The sequence below is a fragment of the Solanum pennellii genome, chromosome 5, assembly GCF_001406875.1.
Source record: "Solanum pennellii chromosome 5, SPENNV200".
Lineage (NCBI taxonomy): Eukaryota > Viridiplantae > Streptophyta > Magnoliopsida > Solanales > Solanaceae > Solanum > Solanum pennellii.
Genome location: NC_028641.1, coordinates 76580879 through 76604520, shown reverse-complemented (window position 1 = coordinate 76604520; position 23642 = coordinate 76580879). Strand labels below are relative to the sequence as shown.

Here is a 23642-nt window from a genome sequence, read left to right as displayed (position 1 = left end):
TATTTCTCTCTATTTTATTTATTTTCACTTTTTTTTTAAAAAAAAGGCTCTTTTTCAGACATCAATTATGTCACATCAAAATCATACTTTTTAAAGTTTTTCCAATAAAATCAATTTCAGGATATAAAGTTATTCCAATGTCCAAAATCAATTTAATTTATTTTGAAAATAAATCTCAATCACAAAAATGTGAATAGATTTTAATTTCATTAAGAAATCTTTAAATGCCTAGAAAATGACTAGCCAAAAGAAAAACAAATACTTCCTCTCAATCAAAATATTTAGATTATTAATTTAAAGCATGGAAATCAAATTAATTAATATTTGACATAAATTTGAACAAAAAGAATTTCTTATGTAATTATGTTTTGGTACTATTTTTCTTTTAATAGTAAGGCATATGAAATTAAATGTACATTTAGATATTATAAAATTTAAGATGATTGAATTTAATATTATTAAAATATTATACTAAAATCTAAATACTATTCAAAATAACTCATTTTTTATAATGTATAAAACATAATCTTTGTGAAAAAAATTAATAAATATGAAATATAGACATCTCTTAATTATATAAATAAATAATTTATATAATAGTTAGTGATGGTGTAATTAAATATGGCGGTGGTAAAAATCGATTAAAGTGATAAATAATATTATCAGTATAAAATGATTAATAACGATAATAGTCGATAATATTGAACAATTAATAACAATTATAATTATGATCGATTGTAGTAATAATTTATAGTGATAATGATAACCAATAATTATAATTAGTGATATATAGTGATGGTTAACAATAGTAATTATTGATAATTGTTGTAACAATACAATAATGTATTAATACATAATCATTCTTCTTAAATTTGTTAAAATACTTTTATTTAAATTCAAACTAAATAAAGTGTGTTCCTGCTAAATACTTTTAGTTCAAATTTATTTTTCTGCATGTGATAATTAAATTCTATTCGTTTATTAGATAGTTAAGTTTTCTATAGAAAAACATTTCATTTCATTTAATTATATACATTCACTTGAATAAATCGGAAACTTCAAGTATTTGCTATTTAAAATTAATATGTATAATTAAAGAATATGACATATTTTATACGTAAAATCTATGAATGTGTTGTTTTTATTGTTTTTCAAATTATTTGAAAATTTTGAAAATTACCTATTTTGTAAGCATTAGAGAATTGGACATGTGGAAAATGCTTTAGATAGGACACTATATTATTGTACAAAGTTCCAGAAAGAACACACTCAATTTGTGAGTTATCTTTCTTCAGAATTCTCTTGTAAAAGTTTCTGTTTATCAATCATGGTTGTTGAAGTTTGTGTCAAGGCTGCTGTGGGTGCCCCTGATGTCCTTGGAGACTGTAATTTCTAACACCCTTTGAGATTATATGCATACCCTTTTGTGTATGTGTTGTTTTTGGGGTAAATTTTCATGGGGTGGTTTGATTTTTTCTGAATTTTTGGTGATTTCTTGATTTTGAGGTGAATTTAGATAAAGGGTATCTATAAAGACTGTAAATTTCTTGCTCACTAAGATTTATACCTTTGTTTTTGTGTGTCTGTGTGCAAATTTTCATGGTTGGTTTGGATTTTTCTGAATTTGCTTGATTTTGAGGTGAATTTAGATAAAGGGTATCTATAAAGACTGTAAATTTCTTGCTCACTAAGATTTATACCTTTGTTTTTGTGTGTCTGTGTGCAAATTTTCATGGTTGGTTTGGATTTTTCTGAATTTGCTTGATTTTGAGGTACATTTAGATAAAGGGAATCTATAAAGACTGTAAATTTCTTGCTCACTAAGATTTATACCTTTGTTTTTGTGTGTCTGTTACTTTTGGGGCAAATTTTCATGTGTTGGTTTGGATTTTTCAGAGTTTTTGATGGTTTCTTGATTCTGAGGTACATTTAGATAAAGGGTATCTATAAAGACTATAAATTTCCTGCTCATTAAGATTTATACCTTTGTTTTTGTGTGTCTGTGTTATTTTTGGGGCAAATTTTCATGTGTTGGTTTGGATTTTTCAGAGTTTTTGATGGTTTCTTGATTCTGAGGTACATTTAGATAAAGGGTATCTATAAAGACTATAAATTTCCTGCTCATTAAGAGTTATACCTTTGTTTTTGTGTATGTGTGTTATTTTTGGGGCAAATTTGCATGTGTTGATTTGGATTTTTCAGAGTTTGTGATGGTTTCTTGATTTTGAGGTACATATAGATGAAGGGTATCTATAAAGACTGTAAATTTCCTGCTCATTAAAATTTAAACCTTTGATTTTGTGTGTCTCTGTCTTTTGGGGCAAATTTTCATGAGTTGGTTTGAATTTTTCTGAGTTTGTGGTGGTTTCTTGATTTTAAGGTACATTTAGCTAAAGTGTATTTATAAAGACTGTAAATTTCTTGCTCACTGTGAGTTATACCTTTGTTTTTTGTGTATCTGTGTTGTTTTTGGGGCAAATTTTCATGGGTTGGTTTGGATTTTTCTGAATTTGTGATGTTTTATTGATCTCTGGTCCATGTATAGTCTAAGGGTACTTCTGAGAATGTAATTTCTTATTCTCTAAGATTTATACCATTGTTTTAGTTTGTGTGTGTTAGTTGTTAGTTCTGAGCAAGTTTTCATGGGCTTGGTTTCATTTGTTCTTAATTAGTCGTGGTTTATTGAATTTAAGGTCCATTTACCCAAAGGGGTACTTCTGAGACTGTAATCTTGCTCTCTTAATACATATACCATTGTTTTAGTTTGTATATGTGACAGTGTGAGAGTGTTTTGCAAATTTTCATGGGTTTAGTTTCATTTTTTCTGATTTTTTTGATGTTTTTGTGATATTAAGGTCCATTTAGCCAAAGGGTACTTCTGACGTTGGAGGAAAAGAAAGTGACTTACAAGAAGCACTTGATTAATGTTAGTGACAAGCCCAAATGGTAAATCTGAAGATAAAAGTACTTCCTTTTTGTCCCAAAGGTAACATTTTTTTCATTCTGAAACTGAAAATTTTGTTTTGGGGTTGCGATTTTAGGTTCTTGGAGGTGAACCCAGAAGGGAAAGTTCCCGTGATCAATTTTGGTGAAAAATGGATCCCAGATTCTGATGTCATTGTTGGGATTATTGAAGAGAAATACCCTAATCCCTCTCTCATTGCTCCCCCTGAATTTGCCTCTGTGTATGTTTTCTTCCCTACTTTCTCCATGTGTTCAAATAAGTTTCTTTATTGGCCACATTTCTCTAGACCTCGACTAACTCCACTGGATACCATCAACCTGGACAAAGAAAGATGGGAAGAAATCATCTAGTGTTTTTGTCTCTGCTGATATTTAAACCTGTGACGTCATGGTTCTCAACCTACTTCATTGACCACTTGGCCACACCCTTGGTGCTTTATTTCTCTGTATGTTCTATTGGCTGTATCTCGGTATTTGCTTTAGATTTTAGTGCTTTGGGTAACGAATATTACTTAAAAGTTGAAACTTCATGTTGTATGTAGCAGAAGTTATTAAAATAAAAGAAGCAAGATAAATTTTTAATGTTTTCTTTGTCTTGAATTCCTTATAGAAATCAAAAGTGGAAGCGTTTTACGGAGTTGCTATTTCCAATTACTTTAACATGACATTTTTCCTTCAAAATTCTGTGGAAAGGTTTCTTGGTTTTACTTCCCCAACCTTTTGTTCTTTATTCCTTGGAGGGAAGTGATTTGTGAATTCGTCTTAGGTTTCTGCAAGCCACATTTAAATGAAGTTTTGTGATAGTTCTCTTCACTTTTGTGGCTTGATTTTCTTTAGATCAAGCATAAACACTTAACTTCCTGTGTTCCAAATTGAATTTACATAATTTGATTTAATCTTATATCTCAAATGTCATAGACGAGATTTGGTTTAAAGTTTCGAAGAAAATCTGTCTTTCTTGGCATTTTGTTGAAAACAGTTCTTATAACAATCTAAAGGTAGTTCTGCGGAAACTCTTTTTCGAACTTTCAAAAAAACAACACCTCTTGTATTTTAATCTTCGGGTACTGAATACAACATTTCTCTTACTTGTTTGGAGAAGCAAAAAGGTTACCACCGTGCTTCATATGTTCACCTTTAGATTCTCAACTCTTAATATGCCAAGTCGAATTGGACATTCAATATGGAACATAGTAATCACTTAGTTTATCTATCCAGTGTTTCCTTTTAGATGATTGTCTCTAAATGTGTTTGTATGATTAATCATGGTAATAAGCTTGCATGTGTTGCAGTTTGATTTTATATTTCATTGATGTTGACGGGTGGAATATCATCTGTAACTTGTTTGGGATTGCAGGGGCTCGAAAATATTTCCTACCTTCGTCTCATTTCTGAAGAGCAAGGATTCTAGTGACAGTACTGAGCAGGCTCTCCTTGATGAATTAAAGGCTTTGGAAGAGCATCTCAAGGCTCATGTATGCTGTTTTACATTGAACTGTCTGATATGTTTAACATAAAGTATGCATCTCTAGTTTTTACGATGATCTTAATTTCTATTGGCTGTGAATTTCGTCAGGGACCATATGTCAATGGGCAGAATGTTTGTTCAGTTGATATGAGCTTGGCTCCAAAACTGTACCATCTCGAGGTGGCTCTTGGACACTTCAAGAAGTGGAGTGTGCCTGGAAGCTTGAGTCATGTGCGTAACTACATGAAGGTATGCACTCTGTTTCTCACCGTGTCCTTGTGTGCGTGGATGGTTGGTATCTGCTTTATCTGTGAGTGTTGAGAACATTCTTCGTGCTGGAATAGTTTGTTTATGTCTTACCGGTGTGTCGAAATGTCTCTACAATTCATTCTCTTGAACTTACTAGTATAATGTATAAATCAACTTGACTTTTCACTGTCCTGGCCAGTTCTCGAATAAAAGGGCCAAAGTGTAAATCTTTTGAGTATGGTACGAAACTTGACATTTGTTGGTTCGCTGCTTCTTCCTATGTTGATTTGTTGCTGAACTGGTGTCGGATTCTTCAAAACTACACTACTTTTGGAGGATCCACATGCACTCGGAGGCATTTCTGAGGAGTTCGGCTTTATAGTGTAATTCTGTTTTGGAGACGACCAAGTTTTTCATGTTTAGCTTCTGATATTACGATTGCATATTCTTCCGGTTCTCTATGTCCATGCCTTAGCGTATGCTAAATATGTCATATCTTCCAACTCTTTGAAACAAAAGCAAAAACTGGAACAAAAGTTGACACCTTTATGTTCTCCTTCTACAGCTGCTCTTCGAGCGAGAGTCGTTCCAGAAAACCAAGGCTGAAGAGAAGTACGTCATCGCAGGGTGGGCTCCAAAGGTTTAACGTATGACTGACTCGAAACTATAATCATGTTTTGTCTCGAGTAGTTAGCAGTTCGATGAGTGCAGCATTATGAACGTGATCTATATAGTATGATCTAAATAAAAACGTTCATCGTTGGTCTGTGGATCGATTAATCCTTGTACTGTTTGTGTCTAATAAACAAGTTATGTTCTGAAACTTTTATTAGTTAATGTAAGGTGTTAGTTGTTGATCTTTTGCTTCAGTTTTTGCTATAAAATAATGGTAAGAAAAAACACATCGGAACTATTACTTTTTTTTTGTTTGTAAATTTCATACATCGACTACTTAGATAGTGATAGTTCGTTGGTGTGAAATGTGCGTTGCGTATAAGTGTAGTTTAGGTGTGTTATTGATCGTTAAAAAGAGATAATGAGATCAAGGAGAAAAAGAATAAAGGACATGTAGTGTGTTGAAAAGTTTCGAATTTTAGAGAAGCTTTTTCACTTGTTTAATGATGTTCATGTCAGTTTGCATGCACCTTGAGTAATTGCTCAAGTCGATTCTTTTCATTGATCGTTAAGTCACACCTTATTGATACAAAAATACTTTAATCTCTCGCGAGATAAGTGTGGAGTGAAAAAATCAACCCACCACCCCATTCGCGTCCCCTATCTTACTATGAGTTCCAAAGACGTTTCACGTTTACTATTAAGTTATAATGACAATTTTACGCGTTGATTTCAAACAAGTTAGGTTAGATGATATGAATCATTATTGATCATATCGTTTCGATTTAAACTTTGCCAATAAAAATCTTGGGTAAGATTGGATTAGACCTTAAGGTGAATGCAAGTAGTGAACATTCTTTTGAAGCGTCTTAGTACGTAGCTATCAAAGAGCGGGAGTGAGGCGAGGATTGTTCCAAATCCGATTTATGAAGGGTTGTAATAGATTGAGAATCAATTTAAGACGTTTAGTCAATTTATTCAGAATTACATCTATTATAAAGTCTATATCCCAAAAACGTGCATGATTAACAATAATATAGCTAGTGAAATTTCACGAAGTAGGTAAATATAGACCTTAATCTATCTCGTGAAGGTAGAGAGGTCGTTTCCGAAGAAAAAAAGTACATGATTGAGATGTGAAAATGAACAAAGTAGACCCCACTATGTTAACTCCCCATTAGCTAAATAACAAGAAAATATGTCACATGAACTCTATGTTACAACAAAACAAGACAACTAGAGGCCCAAATTCATTAGGCAACACCTCATAGAGGACACAAAAGATTCCAACATGGCCATGATTGAATTAGCATATATACATATATAAATATATAATATATAGTATAGTGAACATTTCAATAAAGTACACCACATAGTACTATTGTCTTAGCTATGTTGCTAACACTCACTAAAATATTTTCGCATCCATATCAGATTCTCGAAAGTTAAACCACTTTTAAAGGATTCGACAGACACGATTATTTGTTATTCCTTGTCTATTTTTTAGTATGATCATGATCCAATAACAAATTTTGAATCATTGTACTTGCTTCCGCCTCTGCCTTTGCCTCTATTGCGCGATTTTTATTATTTGATTTAGCGTATGCCTCGAAAAACTCCCTGTTCTCTTTCTCTAACTCATTCCATACTGAAAAATACAAATAAGTATCACCATGATCTTGTTAGGTATACATGAAATGTCATATTAGCAATGGTGTAGCTACATAGATCGAAAGATTGTCAGTTGAACATCCTTCGTATCGGAAAATATTATTATGCATATTAGCAAACATCATTATGTTAATATTCATCTTTTAACTTTTAATATACTATCAGGTTATCGAGAAACACTCTACCGTCTATAATAAGTGGGAAAAATAACGCATGTTACTTGTTACAACAGGTTAAAATATATTCAAAAATCGTATACTGTCATTGTATATAAGTTAATTTCGATGAAATATTACAACACTAACCAGTAACAGTGATGACAGATTTGATATTTGCATGCTTGGAAAGTGCCTCTATGCATTCCTCTTTAGTCATGTGAAAAATTAGACACTTTTCTATCAGGTGCTGCACCTAACATCAAGGACAATTAGGTTAGTACATAATTAAAAAAAAAAAAAAAGGGAAAATAATCCAAAAAGATAAAGTTCCCAAATTTTTAAATACAAAATCAAGGTACACAAAGCGTTCCACGTTCATGCACGATTCAAAACAGGCCCACACCACAAGGGGGTTAACATAGGCACTAGGTAGCCTACCTTGACACAATCACCTGATTCCATAACTCGAACTTGTGACACATGATCTATAGGTCATAACTCACATGGAGACAATATACCGTGCTCCAAGACTCCCTTTTAAATTCAAAATCAAGAAAAAAGCGTAGTCTGGTGGATGAGGTATCCCGCGTTTGTAAAGGGTCAAGAAAGGGTTTGCACTCAAGGGTGTGCGTTGTAGGCAGCCTAACCTGATGCAACCATCCGTAGCTGATTGCATAGCTTAAACTCATAAGCTATATGTTATATAAAGACAACTTTATCGTTGCTTTTAACATACAATCACCTTTCTAATATAGAATCAAAAGAAGAAGAAGAAAAAGACCCTTGCTAATACATTAAAATATCAAGATTTGAAGTTAGTGATTATTGATAACTGATCATAAATAAAAAAATATTAGGTATATTTTTTCTATTTGTCCAAAGTGTTGGTGAACAGAGTTATCCGATATCTATACAATATTTAGCAAATACCACGTAAAATTAGTTAAGATGTACACAAACTGTTTCACACATCATAATTATAAAAAAATTAATAAAAATAAGCAAAAATATGAATCTTTTAGTTACCATGTATATGTAAGAAGCAGGGCAATCCCCCATGATAAGTTTAGTATCAAATCTTTCACAAAAAGCAAGTTGAAGAAAATATTATATGAGAGATCAAATGCACAAGAATTATATTATATTGTATGATATTAATATTATTATGATAAAAGATGAATTATATTATATAGTGTACAAAAAGAGAAATATAGTATTTTGTAGGGCCAAGAATCCCATGTGATAGATAAATGATAATTGGTGGAGAGGGGATTAGAGGAGATTTGTGAATGACCATTTTTTTGTCTTTATAAGATTATAATTGTCATAGCCAGCAGCCTCCACTTGATAATTTTGTCCATCAATAGACAAATAATCCAAAAGTAGATACGGTCGATGCACTAAACTTTTGTTATGTGAAGTTCACGTATTAGGGTAGGAAGTTAGTAGAGGTGGAAGTGTTGTCTTGCCTTGCGAAAGTTTAGGATATTTATTAGTGTCTGTCGTAATATTCGTCGTCGTACCCTTGTAGTTCTTGTCATTATGGTCTTTATTGTGGTTCGATTTCACTGTTTTACTACTGTTGTTCTTGCAGACTTTACGCTGTTTTTCTTGTAAACAATTGTTTTATATATTGTTTTCTTCTTCGTTTTCTTGGATTTAATGTACTTGAGTCGAGGATCTTTCGGAAATAGTCTTTGCTAACTCTGTGTGGTAATGATAAGGTATGTGTATACTCTATCTTTTATAGACCCTACTTAGTAAAATTTCTCTAGATATGTTATTATTATTGAAGTTCGAGAAAAGATCAGACTATAAGGGTCTATTATATATACATTTTTACAAGAAATTGTTTTCACATCTCAAATTCGTAATTAATCTTCTAATTATATAACAATAATATTATCAATGACGCAAAAATAAAAATATAATATCTAAGTAATAAAAAAATAAGACCGACAACATGCTACGAAGCCGGAAAATTAATGTGTATTATTTCTATTATTTTTAACTTGACATGAAATAAAAAAATAAGACCGACAACATGCTACGAAGCCGGAAAATTAATGTGTATTATTTCTATCATTTTTAACTTGACATGAAATAAAGATGTCCAAATTTAGTTGTCAATGGGACAACTCCGTTCACGTGGGAACGGTACTTCCATCCTACTGAAGCAAGGGACATGGATTTGACATGGGGGCGGAGCTATAGCCGAGTAAATTTAATTGTGTCCGCTCGATCGAACACTATATTAAATAGGATGAAATAACTTTTTCGTTTTGTTGTTACGAATACTAAACTGTCGAATTATTTTTCACACAAGAGAATATTCTACAACAATATATTCATATAGTGTAATTTTATAGAATGGGATACGGAGAAGATAGGATATATGTTGATTTTAGTATTGAGGTTAGATAGACTATTTCTGAAAAACCATCTATTCAAATAAAACATATCGAAGCAGATTTAAAATTTGTTTATCTCTAAATCCATGTTCGCGTCATATTCTATCTAATTAACTCGATCACATCAGTCTAAAGCTATATCAAGAAACACAATACTAAACTACTTACTAACTATCATCTGTCATACAACCTTAATAACTTGTTTATCTCTAAATTCGAGTCTGCGTCATATTTTATCTTCAATTCACTATACCACATCAGTCTAAACCTATCTCTACAAAAACAATATCAAACTACCTATTAACCTACCATCCGTCCTACAACCTTAATAATTTTTTTTATCTCTAAATCCGTGTCCGCATCATATTCTATCTAAATTAACCCGATCACATAATCTAAAACCTATCTCAACAAAAACAATACTAAACTACCTATTAACCTACCATCCATACTACAATCGTTATCTCTAAATTCGCATCATATTCTATCTAAATTAGCTCGATTACATAGTCTAAACCGATCTAAACAAAAACAATACTAAACTACCTATTAACCTACCATCCGTCCTAATTTGTAAACCTATCTCAAACTAAACTACCTACTAACCTACCATCTTAAATTAACTTCAACCACATCATTCTAAACCTATCTAAACGAAGACAATACTAAAGTACGTATTAACCTGCCATCCATTCTAATTTGTAAATCTATCTCATACTAAACTACTTGCTAACCTACCAATTTAAACTCAACCACATCATTCTAAACCTATATCTAAAACAAAAACAATACTAAATTACCCACTAACTTACCATCTAATTAACTTAACCCACATCATTCTAATACCTATCTTAAACAAAAACAATATTTAAGTAACTATTAACCTATCATCCGTCCTAATTTATAAACCAATGTCAAACTAGACTTAAACCTACTAACCTACCATCTAAAATTAACTCAACCACATCATTCTAAACCTGTCTCAACATCAACAATACTAAAGTAAGTACCCATTAAGTACATATTAACCTACCTGTCCTAATTTGTAAATCTTATCTCAAACTAAACTACCTACTAACTTACCATCTAAACATCATTTTTAACCTATCTTAAACAAAAACAATACTAAACTACTTGTTAACCCACCATTCGTCATCTATCCTAATTTATAAACCTATCTCAAACTAAACTACCTACTAACTTACCATCTAAAATTAACTCAACCAAATCATGTTTAACCTGGCCAAGCCTTGCCAGCCGGTAATAGCCGAAGGCATAAAAGGGGGAGATAGGGAAGACGAGATTAAGGATAGTCACTCCACTCCATAGATAGTGCACACAGATTCTTCCTTTCGGGTCGGAAACACGGGCTGCTAGTATCTTAAACAAAAACAATACTAAACTACTTATTAACCCACTAGTGCACACAGATTCTTCCTTTCGAGTCGGCTGCTAGTATCTTAAACAAAAACAATACTAAACTACTTATTAACCCACCATCCGTCCTCAAATACCTACTAACCTATCCTCTTAAATTAACTCAACCACATCATTCTACACCTATCTAAACCGATGAACCTACCAAAATTACAACATTGAAATAACATCCCACCATTCTAATTTACACATCATATTTTATGCACATCTTTTTCACAAGTTGAAATAATCATATATTATGTATACCCAAAAAAGATTTACCAATTTTTAAACCAAAAAATAGAAAGATTTTTAAGACTAAGAATTAGGGGTGGGTTTTGGGAGGCCCGCACAAGTGAGTTCTGCTAAGTAGGCAGCGTCAACACTTGGCCAGCCTATAACCCCTCCAGAAATTCTTGCGCTAAAATTAAACACCGAAGTGTTAATTACAATTGCGCTGCGGCCGGCTCTCACCGCCCACTTTGTTTTCCTTACTCATTAGTTTAAGGCAATTTTAAATGTTCATACTTGCTATATATTTATAATACTCATTTATCACTCATAATATTTGCAATCTTCGATGTGGGAATATAGATTGTTTGTTTTTTTTCTCTTTAGAATTGGAAGTGAATGAATTGTTTTTTTTTCTTCCTTCGTGTATTTTGAGTAGTTTGGAAGATCTTTCAAAAACACCACAAAGATAGGCGGGGTGAGGTTTGTGTACGTATCACTCTCCTCAGACCTTACTTGCGGAAAGGAAGGAAGGATCATAATAGGTATGTTGTTGTTGTTTTGCTTTTGAGTAGTAGCGGAAATTTATCTTACAAAAAATAATTTTTTTACAATAGCACTTTCGGTACGTACATTGGCCTAGTAAAAGAAAAGTAATTTTCTTACCTATTTTGTGGTGTTTGATAAATATAGGGGTGTGGGGGAGGGGTTGAATGTGAGTTATGAAACTTATTTTACTTACTTCCGTTAAGGAAGTTTCACTTTCTTCTTCGTATCATGAACTTGCTTTTTCTAGAGAAATATCTTTTAAAACGAACCAATAGTAGGAAAATTGAAAAGTATTTCCCTCTATATCCAACACACCCTTTCAAACTGTACAATATTATGATTTTGCAATGCAAATTGAAATGATATTAACAATATGCTTTTCTTTTATTTCCACTGTGATGTACAGAAAATTTGCACTGGCATCTAATTACATACTACGCAATCAGCCAGGAAAAAGATTCTAATAACATATGATAAATAACTCTGTCTCTGTTCAATAGAAGTCTAAGCTAATTACAGTCAATCAATCAATCAATCAAACCAAAGTCGGAAAAAAATCGAATACATTATATAACATACATACTGATACATCTTCGAAGGAAGCAATCTCCATCATCATGTCTTTTTTGATAAGAGTGGCTCGCGTTGAGGATTGATGTCCTTGGAAAGAAGAGATTCGTGGACACCAGATTCGAGTTCGGGTTGAAAAAATTCGTCTTTCCTTTGATTAAGAAGCCTCTGGAACAAGCTTGGTTTGGTTTCTGCCAAAGAGTCGTGTGCCTTTGGAAATTCAGTTAACCGCTGAACATGCTGAAGACAAACTTGTACTGCATCATGAACTCGGACAAAGTACCACTCTTTCCCAATCAGATCAACCACACCAGCTTTAGCTAGGGTAAGTAGAACTTCGCGGTTGGGATTGGAAATGGCTAGCTGCAATACAACACATGGTATCGTTAGGCTGGAAAGTAGGTTCTTCGGATATAGAATTTGGAATGCATATTTGTACAGTCTTAGCAAAAGAGAGACATTCTCAACCTGAATGTCTCGCGATTTATATTCCTGATGGAGCTCTTTCAGAGCTTGAACAGCACTGGAATCTATATACGTAACAGCTGGAATAGACACGTGAATTGTGTTTAGTATGATGAAACAAAGGGCAGATAATAGTGTGCTCAACCCCTAAAGCATTATACTTTCTAAGAAAAACTGTATGAGAAGAAGCTTTAGCACTATTAAAACATAGCAAAGGAAATATGCATGGTAAATTCATTATCGGTTTAGTCATTCAGGTTGACTTACGGGCCATCTCAAGGATCACAAAATGAATTCTTGAAACTTCTGGTCCCCGACCTTTAGATTCCTCTTTTTCAATTTCATAATCCCGTAACCTGTGCAAGAAATAAAAGAGATTCACAGTGACATGTAGGATATAATTTGCTGAAAGCAATAGAACCTTCACAGTTTAGTCCATGCTTCAGAAACACTGAATTCAAGGGAAAAACTTGTCGTCTTGTGGAAAAATAAAGAAAAAGAAAAGACAGTGTTCTCACCTGTCTTTTATGTAACTTGTGTTCGCAAAGTATATAGGTGCATCAATTCGAACAATCACAATACCGTTGTATGTATATGCTTCGGGGTATTGTTGAGTATTTCTGTAAATAGTAGTTCCAGGAAGACGCCCCAAGACAGCTGAAAGCAAGTCATGTCATAAAAATTACATCAATTATAAGGCATTGACCTAAAGGAAAAAAATAACAGAACTTTGTGCTTGCGGTTTAAACATCAAGTACTTAATTATCTTGAATCGCTGCAGTAAACAACTAGGGGAAAAGAAATGCTCGTAAGGACTGAAGAGTCGCCAAGAAAATGAAAAATTTGAAAGAGGGATGAGAGAAGCATCCAGATAAAACATTATATTGACCTGAATATTTAGGGGACACGCCAAAGAATAGCAATGGCAACATGAAGAAGTCAATGATTCAATTACAGGATAGTGTTATGAAAAGCTTAAGAATCGTGCTGGCAATGAACATATAATAACTAAGTCAGTGATTCAATTACAAGGTAGGGGCGATTGCAGGAACTTACCAATATGCGGATTTGCCGATTCATGAATAACAAAAGCAAGTGACACGCCAACCTGTGAACAAATGAGACCAAAAAAAGTTGGCAAGCTGAGTTTATTCTTAAGATCATAAATATATTTTTCCAACATAAAAGTTATCAGCCAGTATATTGGAACTATTAACATCTTCATTACATATCATCAGGTTCTTTTTCTGGTTATAGAATTGGAGCAACAGGTCTTTGTTTTGACTCCCATTATGTGAAATTTCAAAATAAAGAAGGCATTGGATTTTAACCAAATACTGCAAAACATTTAAGTTAATGAATTTAACTTCAAGCATTTCCTGCTAAGTGATTGTACTCTGAACACTGTAAAATTATGTAACTAGCACGCAGGCCAAGCTCGTAGCAACAAACAGTTGGTTGAACAGGAAAAGATAGTTCTCAATTTTAGTGTATGAAAAAACTTTAATTGAACATCCAGAATGAAATTTTAAATATATTTAAGTCTGATTACAGATAAATACTAACCCCAACAAGGACACCAATCTCTATGCCTAGAAGCAAGGTTGTCATGCAAGTGATAGTCCATAACAGAAAATCTTTCTTGTCAACACGCCACAAAAATTTAGCCTCGTCATAATCCACCTGAAATGAGGAAAAATAGAAATAAGAATATAATTTTACAATCTGAACATGATATTTGCTGCAGCTAAAGTTCATCTATCTGTGCTTATAGTGAAATACAGAATGTGGTCTTACTTGATCCTAAAACAGTCAACACCTAAACAAGAATTTCATGCTTCAAGGTTGTGAATATCTTACGGGAATGTGGTGTGCTTAGTGAAAGTAATTAAAAAATAAACAAAGAAGTGGATAGGAATCATATAAAAACAAATAGGAAACTGATAACTAAGAGCTGTTCAGGGAATTATAAATGCAAATCCTCAAATGAAATGATCCTTGACAGCTGAAAGAGTATTACTTCCTCTTCAGCTCCCGTGAATACTGTACGACTCGATATTATATGATCATACAGCAATAATTCCCAGGGAAAATATCAATAGAGTGACAGGACAATCAAACAATGAACTGGAAAATGCTCCTATAACACTTGCTAATTAGCCTTGCGTGAAAAAAAGGGTAAGGTATGCAGGATGTTTTTCCCTTACTGGTCAGTATTTGACACCAATCTTTTAAAACATATAATGCAAAAATCCAAGCAAGCCAACTAGATACATCAGAGAACTATGACATGATAAACCCAAATGAAGGATGATTGAGTCGTTGCTGATGTATTTAGTTAACTGCTGATGCTGTTAACTTCAACTAAAAATTATATCTGGCATATGGAGAAGTCAATTCAAAAGAATGGCAACTTTGAAAATATAAGATGGAACACATCATTTTGGGGTAGATGATGGCCAACATACCAGTCCAATTACAGCAGATATCACAATCGCAGCCAAAGCACACTGCCACAGCAATACAAATAAATAAAAATAGTGAGAAATGGAAGAGTTTAAAACATCATAACTAAGACAGGAAATTGTCAAATGTTGAACACAAAACTGCAAGCATGCAATTATGAAAAGTTCTGTAGTGTCCAACAGCCTTTTGTTTAATCTTAGCTTAGAAATATGAAAAATGTATTTTCATATTTTACTGTCTTCGACCTTCCTAGATCGTTGATACAGAAATGCACTTAAAATATGAATTGAATAAACAGATAAAAGATGATTACATCTCTTTTTTCTGGACATGCTGGACTCCACCCTTACCCACCCACCCCACAAAGAAAAGTAAAAGAACAGGAGCTCAATAGTGGTTGTTTCCCCATTTTGCTCCATATGGACTCAAAACCCCAATAGGTTATCCTCCCTTGTCATAATAGTAACCATAGCATACGTTACAAATTGGAGCCAAGATAGAGGCCAAGAGACTGGAAAAATTGCTCCCAATGATGTGACAGTTGAAAGCAATCTAGTTACCGACAGTCAGGTGAAAACTTTGCACCTTCAAACAAACTCCTTTACCTGAGGTATGTATTCAAATACAGGAGTCAAGAATAATAGTGCACAACCCATTATAATTCCCATCACAAGCCCTGATAAGCCTGTTTTCGCTCCACTTTCATGATTTACAGCTGATCTAGAAAAAGAGCCTAACATGGCATAAGGAAAGAGGAGCTTCGTCAGAAACCAGCTGGGAGAAATTTTGAAAGATGCAAATATGAAACTGATCAAGCCACATATAATATTCCAAACCCACCTGTTGTAGGGTAAATTGAAAAGAATGAGCCACAAATGTTGGCCACCCCAAGACCAAATAACTGTTACAATAACAGAACCATAACAAGTTTAGTACAAAGTATTCTGATTTCGCATGATACTTCTTGTGGTTGTTATACAGTGACAATAGAAGGAGGAAAACGAAATGAGTAACCAGATAATGTTTCTTTCAATTTGAATGAAATTGGTCAAGAACTAGAGTTTGATCAGAAGCTCTTAAAAAAACATTCAGCTAACAATGGAATTAAGGGAGAAAAGGAAAAGGTAAGATGTACTAAATATGAACATTTAAAATGTAAATTATCCAAATTACAAATATTTGGTGAAAACATATCACTTAACTCATACACATTAAAAGATTGCTCAATCTCACAACAGACTATAGATAAATCAGACTTCTCCATAGAAAATAAGTGAATAGCAGTTCTTGAGGAGATAATAGAAAGTCACATACCTCTTGATTTGAATCCAACTCATATCCATTCTTTGCTGCCAGTGCCTTAGCAATCCCCACTGATTCCTATAATGTTGGTAACTAGTATCACCTATCACAAACAGATTGTCTAGAAAAGGGCAGACAGTAAATGCTTAAATTCTTACTTACCAGGATAGCGACACCAGTAATAAGAACTGTAGTAGGGATCAAAGACTTTACATGACCGAATTGCTTTGGTACAGAAAATTTTGGCAGCCCCTGAGGTATATCTCCCACCTAAACCATCGGATAAACATCTTTATTACAGTGATAACAATTCTGTCAATTCACATCATGCAGAGTAGGTCTTGCTGACCCTGTAGGTCAGATGTTAAAATTAACTTATGCAACTATCCTTCCCAGTCCCATGTGAGGAAAAAAGTGGCAAATAACTGAAGTTGTTATTTCTGTGTTCTCAGACTTGGTCACATGTGATGTTTTTTTAGGCTAATCTTAAACTCAATTCCTGCAGTTCAGGTTGAGCTTAATTCATATCGTTCTCACCAACGAAATTGAAGGTGGATGATAGATTTTCACAAAAGCTGTACCCAGAACAACAGCTGTGAGGGGACCAGCTGCACGCAGAAACCGCAAGTACTTCCTTGTTTTTCCCTGAAAAGAAAACATTTAAAACAAATGAAACCTTCATATTAGCGACAAAGAAGTTTATAATACACATGAAAATGTTGCAAGCTTCTACCAGGTGCTTCATGGTCAGAAGAATAGATAGCATCAGTGAGCCCATAATAAAAGGAGGCCATGAGAACTACAAAAAAAGTTATAGAATTAGCCATTGAAACAACGAAAAATATCTTGTAGCGATTAAATAAAGAATTAACTGAATGACTTAAAACAATGCATAGTAGTTCTCTTGCCTTTTTTCAAAACTACTCTTGAAAAGGAATAAGATAATTTTGTTGACTAAGAACTGCCTGTTTCAAAGCAGTTTTTAAGTCTCCAACAAAGTGATTCAAAATCCTCTTCGACAACATTCAGCACTTACCATTGCCTAACATATATGACCTTCATGTACTAGGTCTTTCAATGAATATCCTTTGACTACACATGATTGAGAGATATGGATCTCCAACCCAATATTGTAGAATATTACCCATTTATACAATCTGATAACCTTTGACTAAAAACAAAAATCCACCCGAACATTAAGGTTTTGCAGGACAATCTTCATAGAAGCAAAGTAGACAGTTATATCTGACATTGCAGATAAAATTTAAGTTTAATGCAAATTCTGGTCGTCAGTGAATAATGTGCCGACCACCCAAAAGAAAGAAATCAAATATCCAGTCTGCATACTTCAACCTAAATTACTCACATTTAAGTTTCTCTTAGCATGCATAAAGATGGAGTAACCTGCAAATATTTAATTCTGAGAAGTACCTTATCTGCTCCAGAAATTATGCTTTCGACTAGAGGTATAATTTTGCTGCTCCGTTCTATTTCATAGCCCAAGAAATACTTTGCTTGGGACAAGGCAATGACAAAAGCGGAGGCGGTTGTAAAACCAGATATCACAGAGTGGCTGATGAAACGTATGATCCATCCAAGCCTAGAGAGGAATGAAACTGGGAATGAGACTTTGAACAAATTCAGTCAGAAACAAAACCAATTTGCAGAATTTTCAACCAGCTCTAAGAGAACCAAGGTTACAAAACTCATCAGAGCCCAACGAACATCAAAAGGCACATTAGCAATCAATATCAACCCTTTAAATGCTAAACAACAAGTATCCAAGTCTTACATGGATGGCGATATCTGCATCATACTCCTCTTAGGATGTAAGGTCTAGCCCAGTGTTTAAGCATGGTTTATGTTACAATCCCCTTCGCTATGAATGTTTTCAATCAGAAGAGCCGTGGAATGATGAATAAACTCTCCTAGAAGCTATAACTTTTTTTGTGTGTGTATAAGAGATGATAGACATGGATTCTCACTATGACCACAAGAGAGTATGACAATCTAGATATTTCAAAGTTATGATAAGAAATAATAAAATTTTAAAGAAGAAATACCGTAACAGCGCCATTATACATTCCAAGATGCCAACCATAAGTGCTAATAGTATAGCAAGCTCTGTGTATAACTTGTCTGATGGTTCAACTATGCTGCTCAAGACATTTGAGACTAGAAGGGACGTCAATGCAACTGGACCAATTGCCAGCTGACGAGATGACCCAAATATGGTGTAGACAAATATAGGGATGAAACCAGAATCTGTTTAGCAAAAGTCAGATTAAGAAAAGCTTACAATTATGAAGATAACTAAGTAAGCAGAAGATAGATTTTGTAGTTATAAAGAATCAAATGAACATATCTAGGAAACAAAGGTTCATAAACAAATAGACATTCGAAAAACTCTGGAATGGTCATGACGATTTTAATCCATATAAATTTTTTCTTCAGCTATGGATGCTAAATTAAGGAGGAAAGAAAACAGTGCTTCATAGAGGGGGAAAAATTGTCTTCTTATTCCACAACAAGGAAAACAACCTCGGCACCTAATGCAGAGCTCCATATAAGAATCAAGATTTATTTAAATTTCAGCATCAGTATTCAAAGGTGCCTTCATCAACATATCGAGAAGAGTATCTGCTTCACTTAAATGAAATGAAGAAAGAAACCTAAATAAGTAAATTATGCTCCAATGGTGTACTTACAAAGTCCATATATGGGTTGAAGCCCTGCCAGCTTTGCATAGGACATCGACTGTAAACATAACATAATCAGTTAAAATAAAACTGTATGTAATTCATTCATTCTCATTGAAAGACCAAAAGTGCCTAAAAAAAAAAAAGCACAGTTGACAAGCACTGTAGCATAAGATGATAGCTAATATAATGCTAAAGACTAACAGGGGTGACTTAGGACATTATCCAATCATCATTTTGCTATTAGTAATTAGTCTAAAAGATTCTAGTATCCACATGCTCATTCTCAATCAAAACAAATAAAGAGGACAAGTGAACTCAGCAGGGATTTCAGTCTATAGTTCTATCACATCATCAATTATACTGTTTACAAATCATAAAAGTTAAACGAGGAACCAGAGCTCCATTATCTTAAATCTATAAAATTGTTGAGAAAAAGAGAACAATTAAGAGAAGCGGAGACAGAAAGGTATGAACTGACTAACGATTAAATTACACAAATGAAATGCACAGATATCCAACCTATCATCAACAGTAAGCTTATAACTAGAGGCAGATCTAGAATTTATACGCAATGGTCTTAATATGTATATTGAGGAAAAGAGATCCTTCCATACTCTTAACACGCGTACATGCACACTCTAAAACTGATACAATACGCTGTACATGCACCCATAGTTTATAAGCTGGATTCAATGTGTATAGCAAGAAAACCAAAAAAAATAAGTACTCCCTCTGTAATCACTAACTAAAACAATTTTCATTTGACAAAAACTTTTCAAAAATGTTTTTAAATAAATTGAATTATCAACTGTTCCAACTAATAATACTCTTTACCAAGTTTGCAAATCTGTAAACTTTATTTCAAAAAGCTGGAAGAACTTTGACCTTGTCCCATAAAATGGGATTGAGAGAGTGATTAACTCAACACTATCAATCTATGAATTCTATTACTACCTCTGTCTAATTTTATTTGGCACAGATGAAATTTCGAGATTCAAAGTTCTAAACTTTAACCGTGAATTCGAACAACTATGTTTCATACGGTAACAGAGACGACAAATTCTGTAAAATTCAATTCATAATTTTACAAACAATGGGGAAAAAAATTGTACCTGAGGAACAAGCATGATACCGACTGTGATACCAGCCATGAGATCAGATTGCAAGTACTCACGCACTTTATACGTTCGCATCCATCGATAACAAGGAAAAAATAGCTCAATCCATTCCTTCCACGTCATCCCCTTCATCCTCGCCTTCCATTTCGATACAACAGATGCCGAAGCAGACGCCGTCGCCGACGACGACGATGCCGTAGCAGACGGATGCTCCAGCGGGATGATTTTCACGGCACGGCTACCGCCGGTCAACATGGAAGTTGGAGAAGGAGAAGAAGATGAAGCGAAATCTACAGAATTAGTAGTTATAGCCGTAAGGTTTTGGGAGCTCGGAGAAGCGTAGGTTCTGTCCATGGCGGAGTACGGCGGCGAACGGCGGCATAAGGTGGCGCCCACCGGGAAGTGTCAGAGAAGAAGAAAAATGGTGATTGGCGGAAAAGTTATAAACTGCATTTGCCATCTGATAGACTGATGAGACTTTTAAAAACATTTTGCAAATCTGATTTAAGAATCTTGTTAATATTTTTATTAGATATTCTGTATTTATATTTTAAAAAAAATATTAAAAATAGTTTTATATCCGAAACTCAAACTTAAGAATTTTCTAAATCGAAACTTCTAACTAAAGATTAAGGATAATACTTCCAACACAACTCTTGCTAATATTGAACAAACAGTTATATGACTCAATTTTATCGAATTCCAGATGTATAACTATGATTGTTATATTTATGAGGTTTAAGTTATACGCAAAGAATAATAATAATAATAATATACTCGGTGAAAATCTATAAGTAGAATCTAAAAAAAATAGAATGTATGTAAACGTTTTCAGTACTTCGTGAAGTGATTATCTTGAAAAAATCATCGATTCAAAATATAGAGAAAATATTTATATTAAATTATATTAATTTATTATGATTAAGTTATAAATTGAGATTAAAATATTTATATTAGTTATAAGAGTGTATATAAAGACATTCATCATGTGTTTATAAGTTTGATATGGAAATTAATTTGTATTTTTTTACTTTTGTAGGTCATTTATATATTTTTTTTATGAAAATCTTTTTTACTTTTTTGTTAGAAAAGAAAAAAAAGATATTTATTTTTTATTTGATAGATTTTACGGATCTTACAGAAGAGGTGAAGTGACAAATTCAAAAGACAAGCCATGAATATCCACAAACGTCATTATCAAAGTACTTTTTAAAATTTAAATTATTGAAAAGGAAATATAATAAATATAGATTGTGATTTATGAGCAAGTGTGGTTGGATAAATATTTTCGCGCCCTCCTGAAATTTTACTAAATATATTATTTTATATTTTCAATTTATTTAATTAAAAGTGATCGAGTATAATTAAATGATAGAAAAAAATGAAAATATTCAAGTTGTTGATATATTTATGATGTAAATATTAAATATTGATCAATTAATTTATCAAAATATTACCACTAAAATTATAATAGAATGATACGTATTCGTTCAATTTATTTAGTATTAACTAGTTTTTTCGGAAAAAAAAAAGAAGTTGTTAAAATTGTTAACTTTATGAATTTTAGATTTTAGAACCTAACTTAGAATACTAACAACTAACTTCTAAATCCATTAATCCAATATATATACATGTTTAATAAAAAATTTAGAACATATATATTATTTGAGAAAAAGTTATTTAGACTAGTAAAAATCGTATCTGATCTCTATATTTATCAGAGACAAAATAAAAATTTTGAAGTTTATAAGATTACGCGGTAACCTCAAACTAATTTACAATATTATCAGATAAGTTCACAAGTATAAATATCTATAAACATAAATATGAGCATAAATTATTGAATTCCTATCAAATGCATAGGTAAAACTTTGGATTGGCCTTTAAAACACGTTGAATATGAAATTATGTTTGATATGAAGCATTTTACTATAAAGTAAAATTATCTGATATAAATTTAAATTAATTAAATTTTAAAGTAAGTAGATATTAAACCTTGGATAAAAAGAAATACAATTTTTCGTAATAGATCAAGAGTGTATAAAGGCACAAAGATGGGTAGGTTCATTCCCACTTGTATCTATCCACAAAAAGCAACAAAATTCATTTTCCTCATGGGGAGAGGGGGGTGCACGTATAGCTTAATTATTATTGTTATTATTACATGATATAAGTTGACAATATATATACACATATATATATATATATATAAGTAGATACCAACAACATGAATAATATAACATATTTAATATAATTTTACGTGTAAAAATTTAGAGAAGATTAAACATATACTAATATTGTTTATACTTTGAATGATAGACAGGTTGTTTTAGATAGATTTATATGACCGAGCCATCTTAGCATAACAAGTGTTAGAAAAATTACATTATTTAGCTAGATTAAAATTTTAGTTTTATGAATTAACATGATATGTTAACTCCCTTTATTTTTTACATTTATGATATCGTTATTATCTTTGATTCAAGGCAATAAGATAAAAGAAATAACATGATAAAGCATTATGAAAAAGGAACAATAATTACAACAATACAATATGTTAGATGGTAATTATAATACAAGAAACAAAAAATAGAAATAAAAAAGGAAAAAAAAGAACTACAAGAGTATTACTACGACTACTAATATAGAAAAATAAACGAGATATTAATATTTGATTATTTACCAACTTTCTATCTAATATTATATTCTCAATAAACTATATAATCAGATATATATATTTCAAAATCATTTTTAAAAGTTGAAAATCAATATATTGATTTTTATTCAATACATTGAAGACTTAAAAGCTAATTTAAAATGATATCTATATTTTGGTATATTAGATAAAATATATAAAAATGGTAAGCCTTTAATTTCTTTCTGCTGCCTCTTCCATTTTGGGCTCTTCCATTCCAATTAGAGCCAATATTATTCAAAATGATGGGAAAGTTTGGTTGGCTTATATATAATTTTATACATCAAAGAATTTTTTTCTACAAAATAAGAATAAAAAATGTAATACTCTTGGCCATTACTTAAGAAAATAATTTTAGAAACATTCAAAAAGACTTTTTAAGAATAACAGACAACTAGTGATGGTTCCTTTATTTTTGGCAAGTAAAATCATCCAAAAAAAAAAAATATTTATCTAGATTTATTTTATTTTGTCCTCTAAAGTTTCTCATTAGACAAACTGAATTTGTTTCTAAATATGACGTTTTCCAAAAATCAACAGAAGTCATTTATTAGAAATTATTTGGTATCTCAAGAATATTAATTCAACTAAT

At 32.4% G+C, this 23642-nt stretch overlaps 3 protein-coding genes and 1 non-coding gene across 7 annotated transcripts; 1 reads left to right on the top strand and 3 right to left on the bottom strand.

The window, feature by feature from the left end:
* The first annotated feature begins 1124 nt into the window (after positions 1-1124).
* Positions 1125-5545, top strand: LOC107020618 (glutathione S-transferase DHAR2-like). The gene is made up of 6 exons (XM_015221057.2): positions 1125-1385; positions 2856-2946; positions 3042-3185; positions 4322-4439; positions 4541-4681; positions 5247-5545. Exons 1-6 carry the CDS (start codon positions 1328-1330, stop codon positions 5325-5327), a joined length of 633 nt encoding a protein of 210 aa, XP_015076543.1. The 5' UTR covers positions 1125-1327; the 3' UTR covers positions 5328-5545.
* An 853-nt stretch (positions 5546-6398) lies between these two features.
* Positions 6399-8309, bottom strand: LOC107019144. Of its 4 annotated transcripts, none has more exons than XM_015219718.2 (3): positions 8152-8309; positions 7273-7378; positions 6399-6944 (listed from the first exon to the last, which is right to left on the bottom strand). In XM_015219718.2, the coding sequence occupies exons 1-3, from the start codon at positions 8182-8184 to the stop codon at positions 6793-6795; spliced, it is 291 nt and encodes a 96-aa protein (XP_015075204.1). In that variant the 5' UTR covers positions 8185-8309; the 3' UTR covers positions 6399-6792. The 4 variants fall into 4 exon arrangements, with proteins under 4 accessions (XP_015075204.1, XP_015075205.1, XP_027772825.1 ...); XM_015219719.2 differs by having other exon boundaries at positions 7273-7372; positions 8152-8302; XM_027917024.1 differs by lacking the exon at positions 8152-8309 and adding an exon at positions 7564-7925 and having other exon boundaries at positions 7273-7372.
* Positions 8310-11285: 2976 nt separating this feature from the next.
* On the bottom strand, positions 11286-11464 carry LOC114077393. The gene has a single exon (XR_003578701.1). It is a non-coding gene; the product is annotated as a U12 minor spliceosomal RNA (small nuclear RNA).
* Positions 11465-12086: 622 nt separating this feature from the next.
* On the bottom strand, positions 12087-20838 carry LOC107020503 (probable sulfate transporter 4.2). The gene is made up of 17 exons (XM_015220896.2): positions 20350-20838; positions 19244-19292; positions 18599-18800; positions 17967-18135; positions 17269-17334; positions 17073-17180; positions 16698-16805; positions 16548-16613; positions 16074-16134; positions 15839-15966; positions 15236-15277; positions 14334-14450; positions 13824-13875; positions 13286-13424; positions 13035-13123; positions 12771-12847; positions 12087-12665 (listed from the first exon to the last, which is right to left on the bottom strand). The coding sequence occupies exons 1-17, from the start codon at positions 20707-20709 to the stop codon at positions 12348-12350; spliced, it is 2151 nt and encodes a 716-aa protein (XP_015076382.1). The 5' UTR covers positions 20710-20838; the 3' UTR covers positions 12087-12347.
* Positions 20839-23642: the final 2804 nt, after the last annotated feature.